The following is a 27959-nucleotide window of genomic DNA, read 5'->3' on the forward strand; positions in this document are numbered from 1 at the left end:
CATCTGTGTAGATTGCACATTATTTGATACTTTATGTTATTTTTTATGTTAATATTCATTATCAAAATTTCAATGAGTTTACAAATCCAAGCGTGCGACGATAGAACTAAAAATTATTTTCATTATTTTTGACACTTTATAAAAAACATATTTTTATAGTAATAAAGGTACACTGCCGCGCGGTAAAATTGAGGTATGAAACACGGCCAATTAGGGACATGTCAATTCTCGTATATCACATACCGTATATATTGAGGCTTAGAACTAATTTAGTTAATGTTCAATATAAACAGCACAGATATGTATGTAGAAAGATTGCAGCAAACTGGGGTTTTCGATACCTATAATTTCAGGTTTTTTCAAAGTTCATTCAATAAAAAAGGAATTGCAAAGCTTTGATAATAAATAATTTATAGTTCAGATAAATAAAACATATACATTAACTTTCTACATTATTCAGTTATAATCATTTATGTATTTTACTTAAAGTTTAAAAAAGACTATTTAAAAATTTTCACTTAAAACAAAAATTTCTTAAAATATAATAAATTAAATTTTAATACTAAAACAAGAAATTACATGCGTAAATTTTCGATACAGAAAATAAAGAAAAATATACTTTACGGGCAATTAAATACTTTTGGCTTGTATAATAAATATAAAAAATTGGCACTTTAATAACATATTATAATCAATAAAAATAGTTGAATAATAACAGAAATAAGAAAAACAATGCTAAATATTATTGGGCCCACTATAGAATTGAAAGTTATGAAAATGGACTGGTGTTTTCGGACTTGAACAAAACATCAATTCATCATTTTGTAATTGAGTTTGGGTCAAATTAGGCTCGCTTGCACTTCGATGAATTTTGGGTAGCGTTCTCAACATATTTTCTATCATATTTAAAATTAATCTAAACAATGGTCTTTCATTTCGATCATATTTTATACTATCTTCAGCTAAACGTTTTAATGCTTGTGGGCAGTCCAAACGGATAGAAGACATATCTGGACGTAATAAACCTCGTCCAACCATAAATAAAATTTGGTCTTTATTATTAATATGATTGTAAGGTAGTTGTTCGGCCAGTAACTCATACAAAACTATACCAAATGCGTACACATCAGATTGGAAAGAATATGGATTTTGTTCTTGCATTCTAATTACTTCTGGCGCCATCCATAAAATGCTACCGGTTGGTTGTTTTGTCTGTTTTTCACCAGACCATCTTGTCTTTGCGGTTGCTAAACCGAAATCTCCAATTTTAACAGATAAATCTTCATGTAAAAAAATATTATTCGACTTCAAATCTCTATGTATAATATATTTTGCATGAAGATAATCCATTCCTTGTGCAACTTGCCTTGCAATTTCAATCAAAGTATTTAATTTAAATTTCGTTTCGTTCACATGAATATGTTTGTACAAACTACTCCCTTCACACCATTGCGTTACTATTGCTAACGAGGGTTTATACACACACCCCATAAATAACAGAATATTGCAGTGTCTGGTTTTTTTTAACATAGCTACCTCGTTTTTAAATGCTTGCAGCTGAGCAGCACTTGGTGTTTTGACATTTAAAGTTTTAACGGCAACAGGTCCATGCCAATGTGCTTTGTAAACTGTTCCAAATGAACCAGAACCTATACGCGGACCGATCAATATTTCTTCCGCTTGAATATTCCAATTTTCTTCAGACAATTTAGAATCTCTTGGAGTTAAAAGATTTTTATTGCTTTCATCAGCAGAGCGAGCTCTTTGCCTTTTAGGATGTTTAAGTGTATTTGTGGGTGAAGCTTGCGTCGAATGAGAATGTTCTGAATTTTGTTCTTGAAATGGTACTTTTGTTTGCATTAATGTTCTTTGAGCCTCAGCTGATAAGGGTTTAACAATATACATACATACATTTGGAGCAGAATTTGATCTATCGTGCTGACTTATCAAACGTGGTTGTCGTCCCTGAAAATTTTGAGAATCTCTATTTGCATTCATATAGCCTAAGGTGCTCTCTGGGTTTTGTGCTAGTAATCTCTGATAGTAATTGTCCATTGGAAGTTGCTGGCATAAAGTAGGTACCATATCAGCACAACGTTGATGAAACCGAAAGTTGCATTGGTTACAATAAAACCCTGTAAATAATAAACGCCGACATGCTTCACAAAATGCTAAGCTGAAAAAAGTTTTTCTAATAAACTGATGTGATATATGAGTCATAATAGGACATTTATCCAGAACTTTAACATAAACTTCATCCGCTTGAATATTACTTATGTCTGTATCCCACGAAATTGGTTTCCCATTCGAAGTCGTAGAAAGCTCACACATTCCAGGATTTAGATTGCGTCGTTTTAGTGCTTTCATTAATGCATCACGTAAACGTATTCCAGGTATAACTTGTACAGAAGTTCTTTGTTGATTAGGTAAATGAGCTCTTAAAAACAATTTTTTTTGCTGTTGATTCACTATTCCTATATCAATTTCAGTTTCTACCGGTTCTTTTTGATACTGAACATATTGCGATTCTAAGCTTGCTAATTTGTCAACTAAATCTTGCTCCTTCACTTCTAACTCGTGCAACTTTGAAGTAAGCTCTTGATATTCTGTTATATACATAGGCGGCGGTTCCTGTAAATTTGCAAAAGTTGCATTCAGAGCATCAATATTTTCTCTTGTTACATGTATCACTAGTTGAATATTTCGTAACTCTTCTTCGGTTTTTGATATCAATTCTTCTTCATCACCTTCACCAGACATATTTCTAAAAAGAAAATGTTCCATGTAATTAGATAATAACAAAATCGATAATATTTGATTTCATACTAAAATTATTTTTATAGAAATATTCAATCATGATGTAAATTTTTCATGTTTGTGAAAATAATATTCTAATGATAATTAACTTTGCTCACATCATTTAAATTTTAATAAAATCATAAAAATTAGCAGTTTTTTGTTTAAGTAGATAGCCAGGTAGGTACCTAAATTTTATTGAAATTTTGAATTGTATAGGTGCCTACCTACCCAAAATCTACATATGTACATCCATAATACACAAAAATTTGAATTAAATTATAAGTTTAATTGATAAATAGTTAAGTTTTCCATAAATATTGAAAGTAAGATCACATAATTATTAAATTTTATTCTTTTCTTAATATATTAAAAATCGGAGAGCAAAAATATCCTTGCCAACAAAAATTAGATATTGCGGGTAGGATAAAATAATATTCTAAGAACACTTACTCAGAGTCTTATTTTTACTATACGTAAAATTTATAAATCTAATTTAAAAATTTCAATGATTTGGTTGCAAAAATTTTTGACAAACTTCCAATTAAGTTGTTTTAAATGCAATTTATTTTTTATACATTCACAATTTTGAATTTAAGTACAAAACATCCACTCAAATATTTTTTTGTAAACAATTAAAAGAATTTTGCAAAAGTTTTATAATTGTCACTTTGAAAATTTGTTTGACTTTTTGAGTGCTATAAACACAACGCAAGCATTACGTTAACAGTCATAATAATAATATGTATGTCTGAAGTGAAGACCAACATTTTTGTTCGTTGCGCTTCTGTGATATGGACTGAAAACGACTTGTTACATTGAAATTTAAAAATTAGATTTATAGGTACATATATAGCAAAAAAGTATTTTATTTGAATATAAAAATGTTGTATATTTAACATTATACATTGAGAATTAAAATTAAAAAGGAATATTTGAAAAAAAAATTAAAAAACCAATTACTTTTAGTTTACAACAGGAAAGTTTTGTTCAAAAATGATTAGATACCGATGAAAATTGATTTTATGGACCGTCATTATTGACCTGTTAAATTAATAGAGTTTATTTTTACACCAAACTCATAAGAAAAATACAAGCCTTCAGCACGTTTACGTATACAATCAAATCTAAAACTTTTGTTACGAAAATTACAACCTAAATAAAAATTAGCCGATCAGTGTTCAAAATTCTCACATAAAATCAATTGTCGACATTTTATTCTTAAAAAATCTGACAAAAAATATGATGAAAATAAATTAATTTCTGTTATTTTCCGACTTACAAAATTTGAAGTCAAACAGGCTTACAGGTTGCATATACGACTTTCACCATACTCAGATAAAATCGTAGATTTTGTTGTATAAGTAAATCTTACCCTGGATCTTGTTATTAATAAAAACCTTACTCGTTCTGAAAATTTAAATTTTTTTAATGGTTGATAATTTTTCCGAAATATAATTCTTTTTTTTTTTATTGGTATGAAAAGAAGAAAATCAAATTTGATAAAGTGCGTATGTAGCGCACGAAATATATTAGCAAAAAAATAAAAAAAGTATTTTATTCCGAATAAAAGGAAGTTTTCTTTAAAGCTTGCTAAGGTATTGTTTAACCTAAAATTATTATTAAACTTGTTTATTCTAACATTCATTATCTTGTTCTTAATATTTGACATTAGCGTAAAAATGCTAGGAAATGAAATTAATTGGTTTGTAGGGTAAATTATAGACGGAATAGGAAACCTTTCAAATATCAGGATTACATCCAACCAAATATCAGAAATGTTTCCAAATACATAATTTGTGTTTAGCTTAAAGTTATTTATAATATAATATTAAAGTGCAAAAACTATTTTTTAATTAAAATTTATTGTCATTGCAATATTTCTAATATGTTTAATTAAAAAAATAATATAACCATTATCCTATGTTTATAAAATAAAAATTTTTTTGTTATTGATTTCTAAAACATTCCACGGCTTCTAGTTAATTTGTAATATAATTTGTACTGGAAAATGTCTTTACCAACTGCATCTCCAGCTACATTAGAAGAGGTTTATACTCAACAAGAATTCTATTTAGGTAAGATGGTTAAAAAAAGTAAATAGAAAAAGTTAAAGGTCCATTTTATTTTTTATTATATTTATGACGCACATTTTGTATTATGTATAATTTTTATACGTAATATGTACACACCTATATATGTACGTATACAAATTATATGTATATTATACTAAAATCTTAGTTTTTAAGTCTGCATTCAAAAGTTCTGAAAAAATGAATGGCTACTTAAAAAAGAAGTAGGAAACAGTTATAAACAAAGTTGCAAAGCTTAACTTAAAATGCAAATTAAGATGCTAATTTGAAAAAAAGATGCGAATTTGAAAGAAAGTAAAATTCAGTATTCAAAACTTAAGCGTATTAAGATGAACAATTAATGTAAATCTTCACATAGATATTTAATGAAACAATGCAACCTTTTATTCTCTAATTAAGAGATAATGAAATGCTTAATAATGTAATGAAAGTATATAAAAGAGGTCTTTAAATTTTTTATAGATAAATATACAATATATTTTTCTATAAATAGAAATATATGTATATGTATATATAAAAGAAAAAATTTTCATTTCTGTAAAATTTTATTCTTTTTCAGGTCTATGCTTAGCAATATCCTCATGTGTGTTTATTGGATCTAGTTTTATAATAAAAAAAATAGCATTAATTCGTTTGAGTCGTGGGGGAGAAATTCGTGCTGGAGCAGGTGGTTTTGGTTACCTTAAGGAATGGATATGGTGGGCTGGCTTAATTACAAGTTGGTTTTAAATATAAATTCTAATTATCTATTTGATATTAAATGCTTTATTTAATACTTTTATTCTCCTTCTAGTGGGAGTTGGGGAGATCGCAAATTTTGCGGCGTATGCATTTGCTCCTGCATCTCTAGTGACTCCACTTGGTGCATTGAGTGTTATTGTTAGTGCTGTGATGGCATCAAAATACCTTAAAGAAAGATTAAATTTGCTCGGAAAGCTTGGTTGTTTATTATGCATTCTTGGATCTACAATAATTGTTATCCACTCTCCAAAAGAAAAAGAAGTCGAAAATTTAGATGTTCTATTTGAAAAATTACAAGATCCAGGATTTATATTATTTGTCATCTTTATTTTAGGAAGTACAATTTTTGTAGCCTTTTTAATCGCACCAAGATACGGCAATACTAATGTTTGTGTTTATATATATTTATGCTCAACAATTGGTAGTTTAACTGTGATGAGTTGTAAGGCTTTAGGGTTAGCAATGAGAGATACATTTTCTGGTAAAAATAATGATTTTGGTACATGGCTACCATGGTTCTTGATAATATTGTCTGTAGTTTTCATAGCTATACAGATGAATTATTTAAATAAAGCTCTTGATATATTTAATACGAGTATAGTAACACCGATTTATTATGTGATTTTTACAACATTAGTAATAATAGCATCAGCCATATTATTTAAAGAATGGAAACACATGAAACCAGAAGATATTCTTGGAGATTTTTGTGGTTTCTTTATTGTAATAATAGCTGTATTCATGTTAAACGCTTTCAAAGATTTGGATATTTCTTTAAGCGATGTTCGTGGAATTATGAGACCTCGAATGCATCGATCTGGAAGTGGTACAAGCTATGAACAAATACAATACGATGAACCAGTTTTAATTCGACATGGCTCAAAAGAAAAAATATATAACAATGGTTATGGAACAAATGATTTAACTCGCAAAGTTTGACTGGAAAATTTTGTTTAAAAAAGATCGAATGAAAAGAACTAAATGCATAGATATACAAAACATACATATGTATATTAAGCAAAATTATTTAATATTACAACCAAAGATATTTTGTTTAAATTAGTTTTATCAAATCGGTATAATTTTTTTTAAAAGACATGATTAGGAGTTTTGGAAAGGTAGTGATTTCTTGTAAAATATATATTGGAACTGTAATACTAATAGATTATGTATAAGTACGTAATTATCTTTATTATATAACCATGTTAGGTTTTATATAATTACTTGAGATTTAAATCACACGCATTATTCTTTTCAGAGGCAAAAAATGATGATTTTAAAAAAGGAAGAATAGTTTTACGCAAATATTTAATGTGTAAAAATCAAAAAATGTAATGGTGCTTAGGTTTAGGGCCAGTTGAAAATCAAAATAATTTCAATCTTTTTGTCACAGTTAACATCATTCCAAAATATTTCAACAAATTTCATAAAAATAGAGTTCAGGTTAACAAAAATACCTAATTTACAAATATTATTTTAAATATTTAACCACATTTTTATGAATGCTTATCTAAAATTTTCAAATATTCTATATAAAATCGAAAATATGTATCGGAAACGGAAATTGACTATAAAAAACAACTACTTTTAGGTAATTTTATAAATTAAATTATATTATCTTTATTGACTAAAATTTAAGATAATACTTATAACTGTATTCCTTATATACAAAAATTCAACACATATTGCAAAATATTTAAATCCTTTTTATAATCAAAATTGCACTACCTATTTATTCATTTTCAAAATACTAGTTTAATAAATCAACCAATTAAAAATATCTACATTTAAGAATAAATTTATAAAAGTTTAAACATTACGAAAGTAAGTTATAGAAAAAAAAGCAATTAAATTAATTAGAACTTCCATCATTACTTTGAAAAAAAAAACGGCAGAATTATTTTTCTTATATCTAATAATTTTACTTTTATTTTATTGATGATTAAATTATTTTAATTGTAAGAAATAAAAAATTAATTTATTAAATATAATTTTGTAGAATATCCCAAAAATTCTTTTATTGGTTTCCTCCCATAATATTTCTAATACACTTGTCAAATTTTCTGGAATAAAAAAATTATATTTACAAAAATCGTAATTGAAGGGATTTTCTTACAGCGAAGTTAATTGTTCTCCTGGTAAATAAAATGGATTGCAAACTGCGTCAGTGTAAAGAATATGTAAGTTACGAAACATCTAAAAGGGAATGCTTACTTAAAATGAGTAAAAGTTAAGTTTGATAAATGTTTTACCGATCGAACTTCATTTTCTCTTAAAGCAATATTTCCAGAATCAACAACAATAATAAATTTAATTTTAGTATTCGTGACGTACCCATAGCTAAAAAAAAGAAGCATAATTGATTTACACAGGTAGGTATTATCTTTTTTAAAAAATATTTTACATTTTATGGTTTTCGGTTGAATATAATAATCCTAAATATAAATCTTTAGATTCCTGTAAAGCCTTAGTTCCCGGCATACATTTTTCTTCGACAACATCAAGGGCAGCATGAACACGATATTGTAGTTCCAATTCCTTATCTAAATCCGTGGTTCCAATGTACAATGGAGAATTCTAAAATAGGGTCCAATTTAGTTTTATTTTCCCATACGCATTTTTCATTAAAAAAACTTACATCCTTTCCAATAATTGCAATGCAAACTGCCATAGTTTATTTCCTATTTAGTATGGGTATAATTTAAAAGCTTTTAAATATTAATGTTTAAAATTTTTGAGAAAATTGTTCATTTTACAAAACGATTTTATTGTTTACAACACTTTACAGTCAATAAGAAAACAAATGTTAAATTTTGACATTTAAAAATTTCAGAATATACACAACGTATAAATCAAAAAATGAACGCGTCAAAATACATTCTTTCAAAAGTTTAGCTGGAATTTTATAAAGAATTTGACAAACGCAATTTTGCAATATGTCAAAATGTGAATTTGATTTCCCTAATCTATTCTAAAGAAGTATGGAAGTGAAAGAATTATATGCTAGATAGCAACAAACAAAGAAAAATAAAGAAAAAAAAAATATCGATATTAAAAAACCTGTTTATTTCTCGTTCATTTGACGGCCAGGTTAACCGTCACTCAAAGAAAAAAACCATTCAGGTCATTAAAATCAAATGAGCTTTTTAGAAGTGCCTTCCAGTTAACCCTCAAAGCAACCGGCAATCCATAATAATTTCAAAACGGAAACAGTTTGAGAAATACTGTGCTGCCATAGTAACGAATTGTTTTTACATTGTACTTACGTGGTATTTACTTAGTAAATAAATATCGTATATTAATATTACTATTTTTATACATCTTAAGGGAACAATTAAAATTTGATTAATAGAAATTTTGTTTTTATATTTTAACTTAATTTAGTTTCAAGGTATGGACTGGGCAGAGGATTTGAAATTTTCAATTAGAAAAGTAAGCGAAGTGCCGGAAATTTTCAGAGTCATTCAAATTTAAATGAATTGTATTCAAATTTAAATGAATTGTATTCAATTTTAAATGAATGAAAAAATTAAACAAGTTCTTTAAGTAAAAATTCTTTCTTTTTTATTTATAAAAGACGACAGCCAAAATGGGAAGAAGGGCTGCAAATAGTTCAAATGATGCTCAAACATCAAATCAATCAACAAATAATCAAGAGGGAGTTAGTTCGCCTGAATTGAATTTGGATCTCAGTTTGGAAACAAGCGAAAAATTAGCCAGAAATGGGCCACCTAGACGTATATCAGGCGGTTGGGCGGAAAGCGCTTCTAAAGCCAGGGAAGTTTCATATTTAACATTAATGTAAGCTTATACAATTCTAAAAAGATATTTTAATTTTAGGAGTCTCTCCAAGAGCACTTCTGAAGAGTAAGTATGTAGTCTAAAAATAAATTTAACATGAACTGAATCCTCATTTGAAAATTTTAGCGAAAGATTTATTTCTAAAACTAATTCTTTGGAAAAAACAACGTCGGACGATGACATTCCTGTAATACCTGACTTAGATGATATACAAGACGAATTGCTTATGAGTGAAATTATTGAGCCCCCATCGTAAGTGAAAATACTAAATTTTTTTTAAATATAGGTATATAATTAATTTATATTTCAATGTTTGCTGCTAAGGGTAACTGTCAATAGAGTTGTAACTCTAAAAGAGCTGAATTCAGACTTATTAAATCAGAAGGCATTTTCTTCTTTGGAGGACGTTGACTTAAGTGTTCTTACAAAGTGTTTGCAATCACAATCATTATTAGAAGATGAAGATATAGTTTGGGAATGGGAAAAATTGTTCACAGAAATAACGGCAGAAATTCACTCGCAAAAACCTCTTTCAGCAGAAAAAAAAGATTCAAATACAAAAAACAGTGTTACAAATGATGATGTTAACGGCGGTCATATACAGTTTTTAAGTTAGATCAATATTTTTATTTTCATCACATACAATATAAAATTCCGTCCACATTCACAAATAAAAGTACAATATTTGAAAAAAGTGAAAGTAAACAAATATATTTCAAACAAAAACTAGTTTTTTTAACAATTAATCTAGAAAAACTAAAAATTAATCGTTTTGATTTCTGACTTCGAAATTGTGGACAGGCACATTCCCTATATAATTGGGACTTGAAATGAAATTGCGCCATTTATCTATTGGAATTATTTTATCAAATTGAATTAATCCAAAATCGTCGTCTACCATTTCGAATATTTCACAAAAAATTTCTGATTCTACCACTAAAGTGTATTGGCATATCTTTGGCTCCAATAAGTACATAGACACTGATGTTGGGCTTGGACTATTTTCATGACAGCGTAATTTAACTTCTGTTTGTCGTTTTTCACCAGTTTTTTCACACGTGGTACCACTATGGTAAAAATGTGATAACTCTGTCCTTATGTTTTTCGGTTTTGGACGTTTTTCAGGATTGTTTTTGATCCAATTAATATGTGAATCTTTATCAAATATTCCCAAAGTTAGCGAAGTTTCGCCATTTTTGTCTACATGGTATTGTCTTACAAATTTTCCAAAACAGAATTCAAATTTCCACCAGCCGGTTCCCTATGCAGTTAAAATTATATTTAGATAAAAAATATTATTGATTTAAGAAAATAAGCTTTTATAAAATTACGCCAGTTAAACATGATTTTCCGGTCAAAAAATCAAAAGTTTTTTGTTTAGGATTGTCTGTAAGTCTTATATTGCTATCTGAGGCTGTTGTTGCAGGAGCTTTAGCCTTAATACTAGTGATTTCTTCGTTTGGAATTGCGCGTGACGACTGTTCAGTATTGAAATCCATTTCCAATAAGCCAAGTTGTTCAAAATTGTTTTCTACTACATCGATACTCATTTCACCCTGGAATATAAACAATGAAAAATTATAGTTATTTATTAAAACCTTAATCAAAATCAAGCAAATAGAAGAACATCAAAAAAATTCATTCAATCAAGCAAAAATAACCAAAAAAGAATGGTATAAATTTAGCACAAACCTTCTCATTAAATTTGATTATAGCAACACTTCTCACAGGCTTTGTTGGAGAGGATGTTTCCTTAATGTTTTTATACATAAAAGAAAATAAAATAAAAGTAAAGTTACAAAGCACTAAAATATATCATTTTGCCTCTTTACTACTAGCTATTTTTAGTTTTTTTTTCTACAATTATGAATGCATTTCAAATTTAAGAATAGGTGAGTAATTACAAATTATAAGCTAATGAATATTATAAAAAAAAACATTAAAATTATAATCATGCAAAATTATGATTTTATGAAAAATTTGAAAATTCTACACGTTATGTATATTGCTTTTCTACAAAATAAATGTTGGTGATAATAACAATAACAATTTTCAATACAGAATGTTATTAAGGAATATCATATTATTAAAGAAGTATTTAGCAAAATTTTCTATTCATTAGTATTAAAATATTTGTGTTTTCTTACTGTTGTAGAGAGTTGTTTGGGACGGTACTTCAAATTATCAATTTCATTGTACAACCAACTAAGCGGCTTATCAGGTGCATCTTCTAAGGGTAAACAATTTATTGAGTTTTCTTTGGACTCTTCTGGTACAAACGCCGGATGCATACATAAAGTAGTGGTTAAAACTACGGCCTCATAATTACATGACGATGTCTCTTTAATCGAATATACTTCGACTTTTCGATGTGGATAGCAAACGTAACGAATTTTTGTTTTACGTGGTTCATTATTCAAATCACAAACTGTACCATCAGTCATTTCAACCTCCAAATAAGGATAATTAATGTTATCAATTTTCGTTGTTTTAAATTTTTTCCCACTCTCAATATCAATTTGTATTTTTTGCTTTAGCTCATCGTTTTTAACATCATCCCATTTACCTAAAAAGTACTCTTGAGATTTTAACTGTTTGCCATCTCTTTCCTCATGATATTGCTTAATGTGATATCCATGACAGATTTCATATGTCCAGTACGCTTCCACACGGTAAGAACAACTCTGTTTTGAATACATAATACTTAGATATTGCAATGGGGCTAAAAAACCAATTGTTTTTCTTTTATGATTTCTTAAAGTATATTTATAATTTTATATACTTAAATCTTAGTTTAAAACTTACATTTACTCATATCAAATTTTTTCTCCGCTTCAGATTTCGTTTCGGTTATCGGTATCATACACTTATATCTCTCTTGATGTTTTGTAGTCACAATCAATTCCTCATAATTATAATCGTCCTTTAAAAAATTTATATCATTAATTGGAAAATACGATATACACAGGCTTATACTTACTTTGAAAAGGAAATCTCCCCCTGGAAAATCAATCCCGTATAAAACTGTTTCGTCGAAATCCTTTAGGTCTTGACCCATTAAGACACCACAAAAAAGTGGTAATATAATCAGGATAGATTTCATTTTAGAAATTTTAAAAAGTAAGTAACTAACATATAAATTAATGATCATAGCAGAGTTATATATAATTTACATTTGGATATTAAGTCTAACCAGTATTACTCAAACATACACCGTCTGATAATGGCGAGTGCTGCCATATGAATAATGTTTGAAAAGTGATTTGGAACTTATGTATTATTTTTGAATTAAGCAAAATCGTACGATTTAGTCTGAAACAAACAATATTTGAAAACATATTTGATTTGTAAAAACCCAATCCAATAAAATATACTAAATCGTATGGAAATATAGAATCGTACTTATTTTTCATCCAATTTTTTGACAACTAAAACAATTAAAAATGTACTAAAAAGTGTGAGTACTAAAATTTTCGATGAATAAAAAAAATAACGACGAAAGTGTCAAAAACTTTGACAAAATCAAATTTGATTTGTGAACTATAATTCGATGTGTTATATGATTATATCTGCTTGATTTGTAAATACTCACTTAAAAAAAAAGTACAGCTTAAGGCGGTTTCATTTTCTTGCCATCAAGCTGAGTCATTTCAAAACGAACAAAACCTTTTCTTGATATGCTGTTTGACGTTTTTTTGATAAAAATTGCATGTAATTGCAGTAGCACATTAAAATAATATTAAAACTGACATTTAAAAAAAAAATCAACTATCACTTTTTGTTTATATTCCAATTTTTACTCAAACAATTCAAACAATTCAAAAGTAAAATTTTTACTTCAATTTCCTTCACACAAATAAATTCCGACACTCCTTGGTGACCTGATAGATATATATGGCATTAGTAAAAACTATGTGACGAAAATTAGAGCAATACCTAAATTCCTAAGTGAAATCAAAAATTGGATTGTGAATATGAGTTACGCAAACATTGAAAAGCCTTTTTTTAGGAGTAAATTATTATTGTAAGAGAATGTAAAAATGGGAACTCAGCTATTTTTTTTATTTTGGACCGAAAGTATTTTTTGTACTGCCAGCTTAGGTTTAATTATCTATTACTAGGTTCCGTTTTGTTTAACGCGTCACATTGACGTTTCATTTTCTATCACTCCAGTAATTGACGTTTTCAACTTGTTTATTTATATTTTTAATTTCATTACTCTTTTTATAATTTCTAAATCAAAATGCCTTCTTTTTGTGTTGTATTGGATTGTGAACAAAAATATGCTCATACTGATGATGTCTCATTTCACAGGTAATTTAATCTGTCTAGTATCAATTGTTATAAATTACAGAAATCTATTATTTGTTACAAAACTGCATAAATTAGCCATATGTGTACAAGTATTAGCTCAAAGACCTTATTTTAAACATATATCTTTCCATGTAATTCATATTTCTTTTATTATGCAGTATTCTAGCCGTGTGACTATAAAAGTAAATAATATTATCTAGTCAAATAGCCATTTTTAGTTAATATTGCAAAGAATTCGTTGATTGTATACCTACATAAGTAAAAATATATGTATGTACGTATTATATTAAACCAAGCAATAAAATCTTTCAGATTTCCAAAAGAAGAAGAATTGTCGAACCAGTGGAAGAATTTCACGGGAAGATGCGATGATTGGCATCCGTCAAGATGGTCAGCCATATGTAGCAGACACTTCAAAGACAGTGACTTTCGAAAATATGCGACAAGAAAAATACTCAAAAAAAATGCAATTCCAACGATTACGAGCTGTCGAAATGTGGGATCCAATATTCTTGCAACAAATGGAAACCTTAGCCAATCTATTTCAAAAGAAAACGTAAAAGTAATAAATGATTCTGAAACTTACGAAAATAAAATTTTCGGAACTGACACCAAAGAATCAAAGATAATTTCTTTCGAACATCATCTGCAATCCAGAGATTCAAACACAGTAACCACTTCCGAAACGGAGAATGCCTTAAATAATGTTTCAGAAATTTTAAGTATACCATTAGAGATGCCTTTATGTATTGAGTCACAAAACTTAGAGCAATGCAACATATCCCAACAGGATATTGCCAATAACGATACTCAACAATACGACATAAATTTAAGCGTAAATTCAAGTTTTTTAAATTTTTATGAATCATCCACAGCGCCTTGTAGATTATGTGGCCAAGAAGACCATATAACGAATTCTTTTCTGAATGACTTTGAAATTTTCGGAATGATTCAAAAATGTATGCCAACTTTAAATATACGACAAGATGATATGTTTTCCAAAGAAGTTTGTTCTAACTGTTTAGAGCAACTGGAAAACTTTAACGCTTTTGTAGATCAAGTAATTTTACATCAGAAGAATTTAATGGAAAATGTACAAGCTGTTAAGCAATTAGGGAAACATTCCACAGTTATTTCATCAGTGAAAATAAAACAAGAGCCAGTTAATAATATGAAGGTATGTCGTTAAAACCTTTTTTTTTTGTTGTTCCCCTTAGGCCCCCCTCACGTCGACCCATAAGATCTTTTGTGATTCCCATCCCCCTTACATTAGCCCTATACCTAGGCCCCTGACAAACCGCAGTATGGCAGCCACATCAAGCTGCGAGATCCTCCTCGGGGTCACAAAGCCCCTCTCCCCCGAGCCATCTCAGTCGCAGGCGAGCAACCGCCTCGTAAATGCTCCATGGTTTTGTCCTCCTCCAGGCATAAACGGTAGACCTCATCCGCCACCCTGCCCATCCTTTTCAGGTTGACCCTTGAGAGGCAGTGTCTAGTGAGAACCCCCACTAATGTCCTCAAATGTGGACGACTGAGCATGGTCAGACCCCGTCCCACCAGTCCCAGGGGAGGCACAAATTTCCTAGAGTGCGACAGGCCCAGGCAGCTACTACAGTGTTCAACTCTGGCCCGCTCCTCCGATTCACTAAGGCCACGCAAGACCGTTGTCTTGGGCACCCCAAAGCATGGCTCCGGCCCAATTGAGGTAGCCGCCGCTCCCTCCCTGGCAAAACCATCAGCTCTCTCATTTCCTCCAGTCCGTAGTGTCCTGGCACCCACATCAAGATTAATTTGTTGTGCCTAGTTAGGACGCCAACCTTACCTTAAAACCTTAAACAAAATGTAAAGAATTTAAAATTTTTTTATTGTCTCTTTCTATACAAGATGAACATAAAACAAGAAATTTTAGATACACAAATTTCCCAACATAATGAAGGGACTATAGATGACCGTGACAATCATTTGAATTCTGTACAGTTTAATATTCAAGATCAAGATGAACCATTTCCAATTGAACCAGAACCTAAAGAACAAAAATTCTTACGAGAAAGTAGTTCTTTAACTACTCGAGAAATCGTAAAAAACTGTGATATAATTGAAATAATAAATTTGGAAGACGGTTATATAGACATACCTGATGATGAAATAGATGATCCACAAAATGGCATTGAACAAATAAATACAAACGAAAATCATCCAAAAGTAATAGACAATAAAGAAATAAGAATAAAAAAGAAGATAACTGAAGATGTAGAATCTTTTTCTAAGGAAAACATAGTTCGGCCACGTGTAGTCCAAAATGTTATAGGGGAGCATAATTATACCAGAAATTGTGATGTCGAATTTGATCTAATTTTAAAAGCTAATGAATATAAGCAGGAAGAACCAGAAGACCAAATGAATAATAACGAAATCAACACAACAAATAATAACAGTTGTGGAGAAAGTCACGATCAATTAACATCTAACTATGTTTTACATAAAATTGAAGCAACAAATTCACCAAAAAAGACTATTCCTAAAAAAGAAAAATTTTCAGAAAAATCAAATCCAGCTCTGAAATGTATTGAAAATAAGACATCTTGTGATAAAAAAACAAATCCCATGCAAATATACATAAAAATTCCAAAAATTAGTCCCACTAATTATAACAATGAGTCTTTAAGTACAATGAGAGAAATGGAAAACATTAATATTGCTCCTGAGTCTACAGATTGTTTAAATACTCCTGAAAATAATTTATTAATATCAAATATTACAAAATTAAAAAACTCGAATAAATCAAATATAGTTGTAATAAATGAAAGCATACTTAAACCTGGTGATACACAACATTTTGAATTATACAAGTGCCTGGAATGCAGCATCCAATTTTTCTCAGTTGATAACTTTAAGGAGCATCAAAAATTTCATCATTCTGCATCGTCATTTAACGAAATAAAGACTTCTGAGCCCATATGCACACATTTTTGTGTTTTATGCGAAACAAATTTTGATTCTTTTTACGATTTGCTTAAGCATCGCAGCAAATGTCGTATTCAAAATTCGTTTTCTACTAAAAAACCTAATAAGAATTTAAAAAACGTTTATAATTGTCCAATGTGCTCAAAAACTTTTATATCAAAATTAGCCTTGAATAATCACCGAAAATATATTTGCAAGTATCCGAGTGGACACAAATTTATTTGTAAATATTGCGGAGATAATTTTAAAAAGTGGATATTATGCAGACGTCATGAAAAAATTTGCCGGATTTCCCACCTTACAATAATTAACAAAAAAGAAGATTTAACTAAGACAAAAAGAAAAGAAGATAATGGAAAACTAAAAGCGCCAAGTAATGAGAAAAAAAAAATTTTAAATTGCAAAGAACAAGAAACCTGCAAAAGTCGATATTGTTGTGAAACATGCAACAGGTCTTATGACAGGTATCAAAATTTAATTCGTCATAAAAAAATTCACAGACCTAAAGAGGAATGGAATTATAAATGTGGTAGTTGCGAGAAACGCTTTGATCGCATGTATGATTTAAAAATACATTTAAAATCTGCAGAATGTCCATGTGTACCATCAAAGCCAGATACAATATTTTTTGTTTGTCAAATATGTGGCAAAAAATTTAAAACATTGCAAATTCTCAAAGAGCATGGTGTAACACATTCAGATATGTTTTCATACGTTTGCCAAATATGTAACAAAAGCTTTAAGGCCTTACGAAATTTAAGACAACATAAAATTACTCATACCAGTGCAAAAACGGTTCAATGCGATTTATGTGACAAAACGTTTAAAAGATTGAATGGTTTACTACAGCATAAAAGAGGTTTTCATTTAAAAATAAAACCTCATGTTTGCGGAGTTTGCAAGCATGCATATTCATTAAAAGGAGATATGCTTCGATGTAAGCATAAATATTTAAATGTAGAATAAGTTAATACACTTTTTTCAATAGCTAGTCAGTGGCAATTTTTTTTTTGTACTAGTCAAATTTGCCCTAAGAAGTCTTAAAGTATATGATAATAAATCTAATTAAACTATCAAAATTGTAACTATGTACTACTTTTCTAATTTTTGAGAAAGGTTGAAAATTTTTTAATAGTTGTAATAGCTCTTCATTACAAATTTAAAAACAAAATCGTTAACTTATTTTTTGTAACTTTCTTGTCAGTTATATTTTCTAACTCAGTTAATCTTTTGCACACTTCTAGTTCCCAAATAAAATTTAGTAAATTATAATAAACTTGAATACTTATTAGGGGTATCATTCATCTCTGTTTTAATAAAAAAATAAAAAATTTCGATGTATATTAATATACTTTAATTTTATAATTTTAATTTTTTTTCATTTCTGGTTATAATTTTTCATAATATATGTATTTTTTCCAGTATATTATTATTATAAAAGAAGAAAAAGAAAATTTTAATATATTTACATTAAAAATAAAAGAAAACGAAACAATGTTTTATATTTAGCTTATATCTAATAGTTACATAACTTTTAAAAATAATATTGCATATAATAAAATTAATTAAAATTGTTAGAATATTCTTTCTATATTTAATTGTAACTTAACTAAATAAATACATAAAGCAAAAAAATAATATTTTGTTCAATTATTTTTTTTATTAAAAAAAAGTTATCTACATTTAGCAAATATTATAAAAAACATGAAAAGGAAAATCTAATTAGGAAAAGTTCATCCCAAAATTTACTGTGAAGTTAACCTAAACCGCGTTAATGTAGTTCGAAAGTAAGGCACAAGACGCTATGACAAGACCTGCCTTTGATGGTTAGAGAAAGGGAGGTCGAAGTTAAACCTTTGGGTAAAACTCCCCGAAGGGGTTTTGTAGAAGCGCTTTGAAAGGTTGCTTAAGATGAAGAATTTCAGTACCTATCAAAATTACGTCTAAATTAACATTTAATTTTTTGTCACTAGTGCTCTTATTCGCCGAACGCATTCAATTTTAAATTAATTAGTTTTTGATAAAAGTCTATTTAACACTTTAAAAACAAATAAAATATAAAAATTTGTAATAAGTACTATTAATTTTTTGTAAAAATTAATATTGTAGAAATAAAAATTTGTAGAAGTAAATAATGAGAATTTTTTTTTGGTTTTGTAAATACAAGTTATAAAAGAAATTCAAAAATACATATTATAAATAATTTAAATGTCAAAATTTCGAAGATTTTTAATGTGCATGATATTTTCCGAAAATAAATTCTCAATATTTTTTATTTTTAATTAGTCCGTATGATGCTATGTAAATTTTATTAAAATTAATTAATTTAAAATGCAGGTAAAAATTTTTAATAATTATCGAAACGATTTCTTAATTGCATTTAAAAATATAATATGTATTTCAAAATTTTATTTTAAAAAATAATAGAAAGATTCAACATTGATACAATTTAACCAAAATAAAATATATACACTATATAATATACATATATCAACATTTTAATGAAATAATTTAAAATTATATTTATTTCAATTTAATTGAAAAATTATTGTTTTGCATTAAAGTAACTGAAATTTACATAAAGTATTTAATGGCACTGACAAATGTTACAAGTTTTTTTTTTTTAGGTATTTAATATATAATTTTTGAAGTCAAATTTGTTAAAATTTACAAAAACACTCTACTTTATAATTAAAAGGTTTACACTATAACTTTTGGTGAAATTTAATTAAATATACAAAATTAAACAAGTTACAAATGATCGAGTTAATATATTTTTTTTATAAATATTTTACATAACTTTTAAGAAACATTTACTAATATTGATTTTATATAATTTTTTAATGTAATTGGTATTGTATAATTTGTTTATATGTTCTTTATATAATATTACGTATGCATGTATGTCGCATTCAATTTATATTGAAAGTAATGTTATATCTGTATAAAAATTAAAATTTTTAAAAATGTTCTTGAAAGTATTTTTTCGGCGTTCAATAATAATTTTTTAATAAATTTTCCACGATTCTATTTCTATTACAAAAAAGAAACAGCAGTCATTGTTATTATTATGGTAAAGGACATGATAAAATATAAATGCTATTTAAATGTTAGTTTTTTTATTAATATTTTAGGCATTTAATTAATATCATTCGTAGGGGTTATGGTGAGATTTAATGATAATTTAATGAATAGTATGGAATTTGTAGTGTTTTTATGTGCATGATAAACGAGCTTTAATTTTGGTATAATAGTAGTTATTTTATCCGTTTTTAGCTTAATATAATATTTTTTTTTTAATATTTAATTTTGTTGAAATATTGCAGCTCTTTGTTGAAATTGTGCTCTTCGTACAACTTTTTCTTCTTCAGCTCGTCTTCTTTCCTCTTGTTCTTGTCGGATTTCATCATGAAATTTATTGGTTTTTGATAATTCTTCAATTTTGGCTTCGAAAAAATTTTTAGCACCATTAACACCAACTTCATCGACATTTATTTCAGTTAAACGGGCCAATTGACCTAAACCTGAATCATTTTCCAATTCACCAGCTTGTGCCTTACGATAAATTAGCAAAAACTCTCTAAATGATATTTTACCATCATGATCTTCATCAACCTCTGATATCATTGCTTTTAAACCCAAATGCGTTTGTGGTGCACCAAGTTTTTCCATCATAACTTTTAATTCTGATAAATCCAAGAATCCGTCATGACCAATATCATATCTACAACAAAAAAAAAAAAAAAAAAAATTTAGTAACTAAAGTCTAAAAAGAAATTTATTTAGAAACATATGAGCATACATAGGCATTATATTTAAATAATATAGGTAACAAAAAAAATTATTTAAAATTATTTCAAATTTTTAATTACGAAATCTCATACTTTTGTACTTTAATTTCATAGACAAAAAGCGCGAGAATGTTGTGTGTAAATTAATAACAAAAAATTTGAAGTACTTATTGCAAAATCGACAACAATCCATTGTAGGTACTTAACATATAAAAGATTTCTTTTAAAATGAAATTTTGAAATAAAAATTGTGACACCTTATATAATATTCTTATATTTTACCATTAAAGAATACGTAAATATTAGTATAGTGCATCAAAAAACGCAAGAAAAATTATAATTAAACTCGACTTTCTAATAATAACGATTACTTTTACTTGGCAGAAAGCGAAATTTCTCTATTGCAACACGTGGAATTTGTAAAAAAAAATAAATTTTCTTGAAAAAACTATGTTTGAAAATATTATTTCGCAAAAATTAGTGCAGTATTTGGCAATTTTCTAAAAAATTTATTAAAACAAAAACAGAAATTGAAGCATGTATAATGGTACTTATTTAGGTTTCACATAAAATTTCAATAATTACATTACAAACAAATTATTTTATTGCATTCAAGTACCCACACACATTCATACAAAAATATTAATTATTTATTGTTTACAAACGCTACTATATTAATTACAAAGGGAGTACCCTACCAAGGCTCCTACATTTTAATACGAAAGCAAAAACAAAATTGTTGTTCAGCAACACCATTTAAAATTCCAGTATTGTTACTAAGCCATTACTCTTTCAACAGAATTAATTAAAGTTTATTCTGCTAATTTTGAGAAATGTAAGAGATAATTCAGGTACAATTAAATTTTGAATTATTCAGAATTTTTTGAATCTTGCAAAATTTTTTAAAATTTTTTGTAAAATAATTGTAGCTATACTAAAAATTTATTTGATTGTTCCTTAAACAAAAAATAAAATTGTTACTATAGAAATACATGTAGATATGCATAAATGTATTTTTTATTTTATAATATAAGAATCATGCTAAAAATAATTAAGATGTTTCAATACTCTCAAGCCATTAAACTTAAACTTAAAATGAATTATCGTTTTTTTATTCATTTCACATTACAAAATCATTATTTTATCTTCCTATTATGTCGTTGACTAGCTAAAGTAACGTTGAATTCGAATGCATAAAACATGTGCATGAATATTTTATAATTTCAACTAAACATTAATAAATAATATTTACTCTCTATTGAGAGATTTTTTCAAACTAACTGCATTTATTTTAAAATTCAGTTTTTTTTTTCTTCTCATTTTTAAAATTTATTAAAGACCTAATTGTTGTCACTATTAGGATTGAGTGCGAAAAAGAAAATTGTGCGTCTTGAATCTACATACAATTTCCAATTGATGTAAATGTCAATTTGCTACTTTTTATTTATATCGAAAATTTTTTTATATACATATGCATGGGGCAAGTGCAAATTTTCATTAAGCTAAGATATCAAAAATTTCCAGAGCCTACAAGACTGATTAAAACAAGAAAAGAGTTTTCTTGCAAGTGATAAATTGCATATAGCAAAACAAAAAAAAAATGAATTAATCAGACAAAAGTTCCGTAGAAGCTCTCGTTCAAAAAATAAAGTAAAATTGAAAGTGAAACGATAATAAAATACATTATATGTGACTACTGTTTAGTATACCTATCATGCTTGCATGCATATATGAAAGAACGAACTTAATATACAGTATGTACGGTGTGTGTACATACATTTATGTCAAAGAAAAGAAGAGAAAAATAATATAAAGGAATTAAGTACTTACAGGTGAATGAGTAAACAGGTTTGACACAGTTATATAGCTTTTATGATTATTTTTAGTTTTTTAATACCGCACTACTACGTTATTTTACTACTATATGCTTTGTTTTTTTTATTATTGTAGTTTGTAAATATTGTAAAAGAAGAGAGCTGCAATGAAATTAAAAGTTATAAGGTTGCTTATCAAGTTGCCTGTGACAAATAAATTGATTAAATAGAAAAAAAGAATAATTTTTTTTTATCTTTTCTTTCCTGAAAAATTTTCTTTCCAAAGAAATTCATTATAGCGGAAATTAGGTATAAAATATTATGAATGAAATTAAGTTAATTGAAAAAGTAAAGAAACGGGAAGAATATTTTTTACGAAAATTTAAAAAAAACTTAAGAATATTTTGATAATTTTCCAATTTCATTTTCGAAATTGCAACTATGTAAATGTTTGTCGGAACTCTGAGACTTTCGTTCGGAATTTTAATTTATAACGGAAACATACCGCCAAATTTCTGTTGGGTCAAAACCGAGATGAAATTTTTTTTACACAAAAAAAATTATCAGTGTACGATCGCAAGTCATAATTTCACACGTTTAATGGAGGTTTTAATGGAAGAGAGAAAATTTCGACACCAAGAACATCTTATGCAAACATTAAAATTACACGGTTATCGCAATATAATAAAAGATAATTTTTGAACGTTTTTGACATATGCATGTCTTTATTGATCGCAAATTTATACTTACGCTCTGTTCTTTTCTTTTAAAATAAATTCTGTATAAATTTTATAATGATTGATCTCTTCAACTATCCAATTTGTTTCATAAAATTTCAAAACGATTAATAGTCATAATCGATCACAACTTCATTTTCATTAACAAAATTACACTGTATATATGCATATAATATGTAGTAGTGTAAGCATAAAAACTTGATATTCAGCTAGGTTACATGTAAGGTAATACTGTTAATTATGATGAATAAACATGTTTTAAATTAATTATGATTTAATATATTGTTTATTGCTTAACATTATGATTAACAATGCAGATTTCCTGTGTCAACAAGTTAATATTTTTTGAAAAGACTCTTCTTGTTCACTGAATACGGCTTACGGTTATAAAACATTTTATACTAATATAAATGTTTACATTTTATAACTATTATACAATTTCATTATTGCAAATTATCAATAGCTAAACGAAAAAAATTAACTTTCACTATTTGTACTAAGTAATAGATGATCATTTTATAGTTAAAGTGTTTTACTTAAAAAATAATTTCAAAATTTTTAAAATTTTAATATTCCAATCATATCACATGTCACATTTTTAAATATACTCTAATTGAATCCAAATGTGCAAGTTGTATTTTTAATGTTTATTGCATGTATACAAGATCTTACGTGCATATAGCAACATAAATAAGTTAATTTATTTGAAAATATATTGTTTTAACTATAAAAACTATGAAAAGAGGAGATATTCATGAATTTAAGCAATGATATATTAAAATATGTTATATAATCTTTACAATAATAGAATAATGAATTGGAAAATTTTGAAAAGGAAAATTAAAAATGATTTTCTGACCGTTACTTAATCGTACATGCACATGCTTAGTAAATTTGGAAATGAATGAAAAAAACGAGTACAGAAAGAGTGTTCACAATATCAAAACAATATTCGCTTACAAATTATTTAAATTGCATGACGTAAGGACAATTGGATTCATTAAAATATCTACTACTAGTACTTAATAATTAATAGTCATTTTGATAATTGTTTTGATCACAGCGACTATATAGCCGTCGACTATAAATCCGTTTATGCAAAATTCTAGCAAACTATTAAAGCAAAATTAGAAAGGTTATGTAAATAGCAAAAATACAAGGTTCCTTTAAAGTAATTCTTCAAACAATTTAAGTTTAGTGCATACTTGAATAGTTTTTATAGTTTCCAAACAATAAATTTTTCTTCAAAAAAAAAATTTCCACCCCATATAGAAATTATTTAGGATTATAATTTTCCATACATGTGCACATTGTTCTATAAAATATTTCAGAGTGCAAAAAAATCAATTTTTTTGCTCTTAACTATATTAATAACAATTTATATACAGATATATATAAATGCATATCTGTAATAATGATAGCAGCATTACACAATATTGCTACTATTATTAAATCTTTTTATAGTTACAAGAAATCAATATATGTATATGTATAATTTCTTAAAGCATAAAAATACGAGGTTCTATATATACGGATAAATGTACAGTTATTGTATGTATACTGTATTGGAATGTTGTCTTATCAATCGTTTACATGAAGCATGTAAGTGTTTCTTACAAGTGTTTATTGCAAAAGATACATATAATGCAATTATGAACGTATTTTCATATGGCGTACGAGGTAAGGGAAAAAAAGGTCAAGTGCAGATTAAAAATATAAAAAATTCAATTGTAGAAAAAAATCTTTGAATCTTTTTTTATTACAAAAAGTCTGAGTTTGTGTCGAAAATTTTGTGTTCTATTAAAGAATAAACAAAAATTTTATCACTTTTTTGTTTGCCTTTAAAGTAACCATTGAAAAAATTTATAAATTAAACTATCTGGAGTTTGCCTAATTATTTTAAGTGAATTTTTTTTATTATTTTCATCTAATTATATCACAAAATATCCTGAATAGAACAACGATTTTATTGTTTATTTTATTATTTTGACTAACAAAGGTTTTTTAAAAGCTATTACTAAACTCCCAAAGCGACATATTGCTGGTAATATATAAAACTTTGCAATACTATATAATTTTGAGTTTTTCTTTTTTTATTTGCAGCAATTTCATTAACATACGCTCTCAATTAACAGAAAAAACCTGTTTCAACTTCGATATTGCAAGTTAATTAACGATAATTATAAAATGTGACAAATAATGTTATTCTCCCTGCACTTGCTTCTTATATTGATATACCATTGTTTTGTAATTGAATATAAATGCAATTTTATAATTATTTAACAATTTAAATAAATAAAAATTAAGAATAATTTGTTTTTTGAATTATGACTATATTGTTTTAATTGAATATTATTGAAGGAATTTGTTTCAATCATTAAATTTTAATAATATTACTCCCGGCCACTCAAAATTAATTATAGGTGGAAATGTCATGTTGTTGTTAAGAAGTTATTTTATGAGTATACTTATAGTATAGTCTTATATTTAATGAATCTCTAAACACATTGCACATTCTGTGAAAGATTTACTTTTAAATTTAACTTATCAATCAAATATTTCAGAATATTTTAACAAATTTGTAAAATTATCCAAGTATATTAAACTAAATTTTACTTCATTGCTCTTCTATAGCAGAAAACTCAAATTTAACATATGCGTTATGTGTAATCTAAATGTGGATCTTATTATCTGCCAAAATATAATATAAAAACAGTGTGTAATGGTATATAGTTTTTTTTTATTTCATAAAAAATAAGAAAATTCGTAACACCTTTTCTGAAATCAAAGTGTAACTATAAAACACGTAAAAAAAATTAATGAATTTTCATTCAACCAAAGCGTTTATATGTACATTTCCTCAACACGAATAACAACAATCAAAATAAGTAATATAAAAGAAAAATGCTTACTAATTTAAAGAAACTGATTAAATTTTGAAAACTGAAAATTTCATTAACAAAAATTATAAAAAATAAGCAGAAAGAGAATTTTTATTTCTTTCGAATATTTAAGTATTATTTATTTTCAGGTTCATTATGCATTTAACGCTTCATTAATATTTAATTTTAAATATGAAAAATCTCACATGTCTACCAATCTATATTTATATTTTAATTTGAAAATTGACTTAATTTTTCGGAAAGATTTTCGTTTCAATAAGCAAAGTGTGAAAGCGATAAAATATTGCTAAAAAAAATTAACCAGAAGAAATTGTAGAAAAGAAAAAATTTTTATTTTCAAAACTAATATTCCGCCTTATATACTACCTCTTTTTACTATTCATTAAATATATAGTATACATAAACATATAGTTACATATTGCGCATACAGTTGAATAAACATACTTAAGTAGAAAACCAAACTAAACGAAATATGAAAAGAAAATGTAATAGTAATTAAAAAGGTGCGAATGAACAAATAAATTACTGTATTTGACTTTGAAATACGATCAAATATAAACTCAACTTATATCAACAAAAAAAATTCTATTGTAAAGTAAGTGTTTAAATAAATTGAAAACTTTTATCGCCATATATGTATGTGACAAATTCAAAAAAGGGTGCTCTTGAAAAAATTAGAAGCTCGTAAAAGAATATGATGTTGATTTAAACGATTTTTCTTTCACAAAAACAATATTTAGTTTTTAAATCGTGATAATATTTATAGCCTTTGTTTCACAAATAACGTACTAATTAAATTTGTAAAAATTTTATTTACATAATTTCAAGTAAATCTTTGAATCACACCAAATCGAAGAACATTTATGAGGCAAATATGTAAAATGGCACACTTCAACGTAACAACGTAAGTCGTAAGTGATTGAATGCGTTAAAATGTAGTCTTTTGAAATTTTTTTCTGCCTTAATTTATGCAATTTTATTTTTAAATGAAAAAAATTTTAACAGTCGAATAAGACATATTTTATAACTAGAATATAAGTAAAAACAGTTTAAAATTGTTAGAAAAAAAATACAGGAAATTAAAAATAGTTAATGTTTACAAAAAAAATGAGTGTTAAAATTTTATTTTAAACATTTTTCATACACACAATTTTTTCGTATACACATAGCTACATATAGTGCAAAAAATAAAAAGCCTTAAATTATAAATAATTTATAAATAATTTTGTGAATGATTTTTTTATAAAAATTAAGATAACAATGCCATCAAGTTCATATAAAAAAAATTTCCTGAAAAGATCGCTATTAAAATCAATGTTAAACGCCGACAACAATATTGTTTGTAAATTATGTACGAGTATAATGTTGCTAATGTGTATATTTATTTTTGTTAGTCTAATAGAATATTGTATAGAGCACTAAGATAATGCTACATATGTATGTATATAAATGTAGATTTACCCATGCTATGCAAGTGATGTAATATTTGAAATGAAACTCATACGGTTTGAAGTTCCATTTTTTGTGGCTCCAGAATTTTTTCTAATTTTAGTAATTAATAATTTATAATAAATAATAATACTTAAATTTAAGCACTTCAAGAGAAAAACAGTATTTAATAGAAATTCATCAAATTCAACTCGCATATATTTAAAATACTTAAGACACACGTAATACTAACTTAATGCTAATAATATAATTTTTTTCTTCTTGTTTTTTAATTCCCTCTCACCTTTGACACTGTATAAATTGTTTTTATAAAATAAATAGAAAGAAAAAGTAAAAAAAATCACCTATAGAGTTTAAATGTTAAACAAGTCACAAAAAACAAGCTACTTTTTACTGTAATTGTTTTTTGAGTTAGAAAAAAAAACAAAAACCAGAGACTCTTGTTTTTCTTTCTAACTTTTTATTTTGTTTATTCTTATCTTTTAAGCAAACTTTAATTAATCATCAGAGTAGTTTTTTTTTTATTTTGTATTTCATTAACTCAACAAAACATCAA

At 26.7% G+C, this 27959-nt stretch overlaps 7 protein-coding genes across 8 annotated transcripts in view; 3 read left to right on the forward strand and 4 right to left on the reverse strand.

Moving 5' to 3' along the window:
* Positions 1-394: 394 nt before the first annotated feature.
* On the reverse strand, positions 395-3415 carry LOC129608221 (raf homolog serine/threonine-protein kinase Raf). Its single transcript, XM_055519580.1, has 2 exons — positions 3250-3415; positions 395-2764 (listed from the first exon to the last, which is right to left on the reverse strand). Exon 2 carries the CDS (start codon positions 2758-2760, stop codon positions 736-738), a length of 2025 nt encoding a protein of 674 aa, XP_055375555.1. The 5' UTR covers positions 2761-2764; positions 3250-3415; the 3' UTR covers positions 395-735.
* A 1132-nt stretch (positions 3416-4547) lies between these two features.
* On the forward strand, positions 4548-7218 carry LOC129608223 (magnesium transporter NIPA2). Its single transcript, XM_055519583.1, has 3 exons — positions 4548-4874; positions 5449-5607; positions 5683-7218. Exons 1-3 carry the CDS (start codon positions 4808-4810, stop codon positions 6567-6569), a joined length of 1113 nt encoding a protein of 370 aa, XP_055375558.1. The 5' UTR covers positions 4548-4807; the 3' UTR covers positions 6570-7218.
* A 283-nt stretch (positions 7219-7501) lies between these two features.
* On the reverse strand, positions 7502-8425 carry LOC129608226 (trafficking protein particle complex subunit 2-like protein). The gene is made up of 5 exons (XM_055519585.1): positions 8269-8425; positions 8035-8207; positions 7883-7970; positions 7747-7826; positions 7502-7693 (listed from the first exon to the last, which is right to left on the reverse strand). Exons 1-5 carry the CDS (start codon positions 8299-8301, stop codon positions 7648-7650), a joined length of 420 nt encoding a protein of 139 aa, XP_055375560.1. The 5' UTR covers positions 8302-8425; the 3' UTR covers positions 7502-7647.
* A 438-nt stretch (positions 8426-8863) lies between these two features.
* Positions 8864-10188, forward strand: LOC129608225 (intraflagellar transport protein 43 homolog). Its single transcript, XM_055519584.1, has 6 exons — positions 8864-8899; positions 9015-9062; positions 9208-9405; positions 9469-9497; positions 9558-9683; positions 9756-10188. The coding sequence occupies exons 2-6, from the start codon at positions 9024-9026 to the stop codon at positions 10045-10047; spliced, it is 684 nt and encodes a 227-aa protein (XP_055375559.1). The 5' UTR covers positions 8864-8899; positions 9015-9023; the 3' UTR covers positions 10048-10188.
* LOC129608222 (endoplasmic reticulum lectin 1) lies at positions 10031-12616 on the reverse strand. 2 transcript variants are annotated; one of them, XM_055519581.1, is made up of 6 exons: positions 12412-12616; positions 12237-12354; positions 11579-12153; positions 11124-11183; positions 10763-10987; positions 10031-10692 (listed from the first exon to the last, which is right to left on the reverse strand). In XM_055519581.1, exons 1-6 carry the CDS (start codon positions 12580-12582, stop codon positions 10195-10197), a joined length of 1647 nt encoding a protein of 548 aa, XP_055375556.1. In that variant the 5' UTR covers positions 12583-12616; the 3' UTR covers positions 10031-10194. The 2 variants fall into 2 exon arrangements, with proteins under 2 accessions (XP_055375556.1, XP_055375557.1); XM_055519582.1 differs by lacking the exon at positions 11124-11183.
* Positions 12617-13609: 993 nt separating this feature from the next.
* LOC129608295 (zinc finger protein 184) lies at positions 13610-17864 on the forward strand. The gene is made up of 3 exons (XM_055519706.1): positions 13610-13745; positions 14058-14922; positions 15630-17864. The coding sequence occupies exons 1-3, from the start codon at positions 13675-13677 to the stop codon at positions 17673-17675; spliced, it is 2982 nt and encodes a 993-aa protein (XP_055375681.1). The 5' UTR covers positions 13610-13674; the 3' UTR covers positions 17676-17864.
* A 1579-nt stretch (positions 17865-19443) lies between these two features.
* LOC129608547 (EF-hand domain-containing protein D2 homolog) overlaps positions 19444-27959 on the reverse strand; it is a 38012-nt gene continuing 29496 nt past the window's right edge. Inside the window, exon 2 of the mRNA XM_055520129.1 lies at positions 19444-20433. Coding sequence (XP_055376104.1) covers positions 20013-20433 — 421 coding nt within the window. The 3' untranslated portion in view covers positions 19444-20012. The remainder of the gene's footprint in view (positions 20434-27959) is intronic.

The sequence above is a fragment of the Condylostylus longicornis genome, unplaced genomic scaffold (genome assembly GCF_029603195.1).
Source record: "Condylostylus longicornis isolate FDR11 unplaced genomic scaffold, ASM2960319v2 ptg000031l, whole genome shotgun sequence".
Classification (NCBI taxonomy): domain Eukaryota; kingdom Metazoa; phylum Arthropoda; class Insecta; order Diptera; family Dolichopodidae; genus Condylostylus; species Condylostylus longicornis.

What these genes read in the sequence shown, in the direction of transcription:
- LOC129608221 (XM_055519580.1), bottom strand. Translation starts at nt 2,760, where the DNA reads ATGTCTGGTGAAGGTGATGAAGAAGAATTGATATCAAAAACCGAAGAA.
- LOC129608223 (XM_055519583.1), top strand. Translation starts at nt 4,808, where the DNA reads ATGTCTTTACCAACTGCATCTCCAGCTACATTAGAAGAGGTTTATACT. An exon ending in TCAACAAGAATTCTATTTAG is followed by an intron (nt 4,875 to 5,448) that starts GTAAGATGGTTA and finishes ATTCTTTTTCAG; the next exon opens with GTCTATGCTTAGCAATATCC. An exon ending in GTGGGCTGGCTTAATTACAA is followed by an intron (nt 5,608 to 5,682) that starts GTTGGTTTTAAA and finishes TTCTCCTTCTAG; the next exon opens with TGGGAGTTGGGGAGATCGCA.
- LOC129608226 (XM_055519585.1), bottom strand. Translation starts at nt 8,301, where the DNA reads ATGGCAGTTTGCATTGCAATTATTGGAAAGGAT. An exon ending in TTGCAATTATTGGAAAGGAT is followed by an intron (nt 8,208 to 8,268) that starts GTAAGTTTTTTT and finishes ACCCTATTTTAG; the next exon opens with AATTCTCCATTGTACATTGG. An exon ending in GGAGAACAATTAACTTCGCT is followed by an intron (nt 7,694 to 7,746) that starts GTAAGAAAATCC and finishes TTTTTATTCCAG; the next exon opens with AAAATTTGACAAGTGTATTA.
- LOC129608225 (XM_055519584.1), top strand. Translation starts at nt 9,024, where the DNA reads ATGGACTGGGCAGAGGATTTGAAATTTTCAATTAGAAAA. An exon ending in CGGAAAGCGCTTCTAAAGCC is followed by an intron (nt 9,406 to 9,468) that starts AGGGAAGTTTCA and finishes TATTTTAATTTT; the next exon opens with AGGAGTCTCTCCAAGAGCAC. An exon ending in GAAATTATTGAGCCCCCATC is followed by an intron (nt 9,684 to 9,755) that starts GTAAGTGAAAAT and finishes TTTGCTGCTAAG; the next exon opens with GGTAACTGTCAATAGAGTTG.
- LOC129608222 (XM_055519581.1), bottom strand. Translation starts at nt 12,582, where the DNA reads ATGATCATTAATTTATATGTTAGTTACTTACTTTTTAAAATTTCTAAA. An exon ending in TAATCAAATTTAATGAGAAG is followed by an intron (nt 10,988 to 11,123) that starts GTTTGTGCTAAA and finishes TTTATATTCCAG; the next exon opens with GGTGAAATGAGTATCGATGT. An exon ending in GAAAATCATGTTTAACTGGC is followed by an intron (nt 10,693 to 10,762) that starts GTAATTTTATAA and finishes TTAACTGCATAG; the next exon opens with GGAACCGGCTGGTGGAAATT.
- LOC129608295 (XM_055519706.1), top strand. Translation starts at nt 13,675, where the DNA reads ATGCCTTCTTTTTGTGTTGTATTGGATTGTGAACAAAAATATGCTCAT. An exon ending in GATGATGTCTCATTTCACAG is followed by an intron (nt 13,746 to 14,057) that starts GTAATTTAATCT and finishes AAAATCTTTCAG; the next exon opens with ATTTCCAAAAGAAGAAGAAT. An exon ending in AGCCAGTTAATAATATGAAG is followed by an intron (nt 14,923 to 15,629) that starts GTATGTCGTTAA and finishes TTTCTATACAAG; the next exon opens with ATGAACATAAAACAAGAAAT.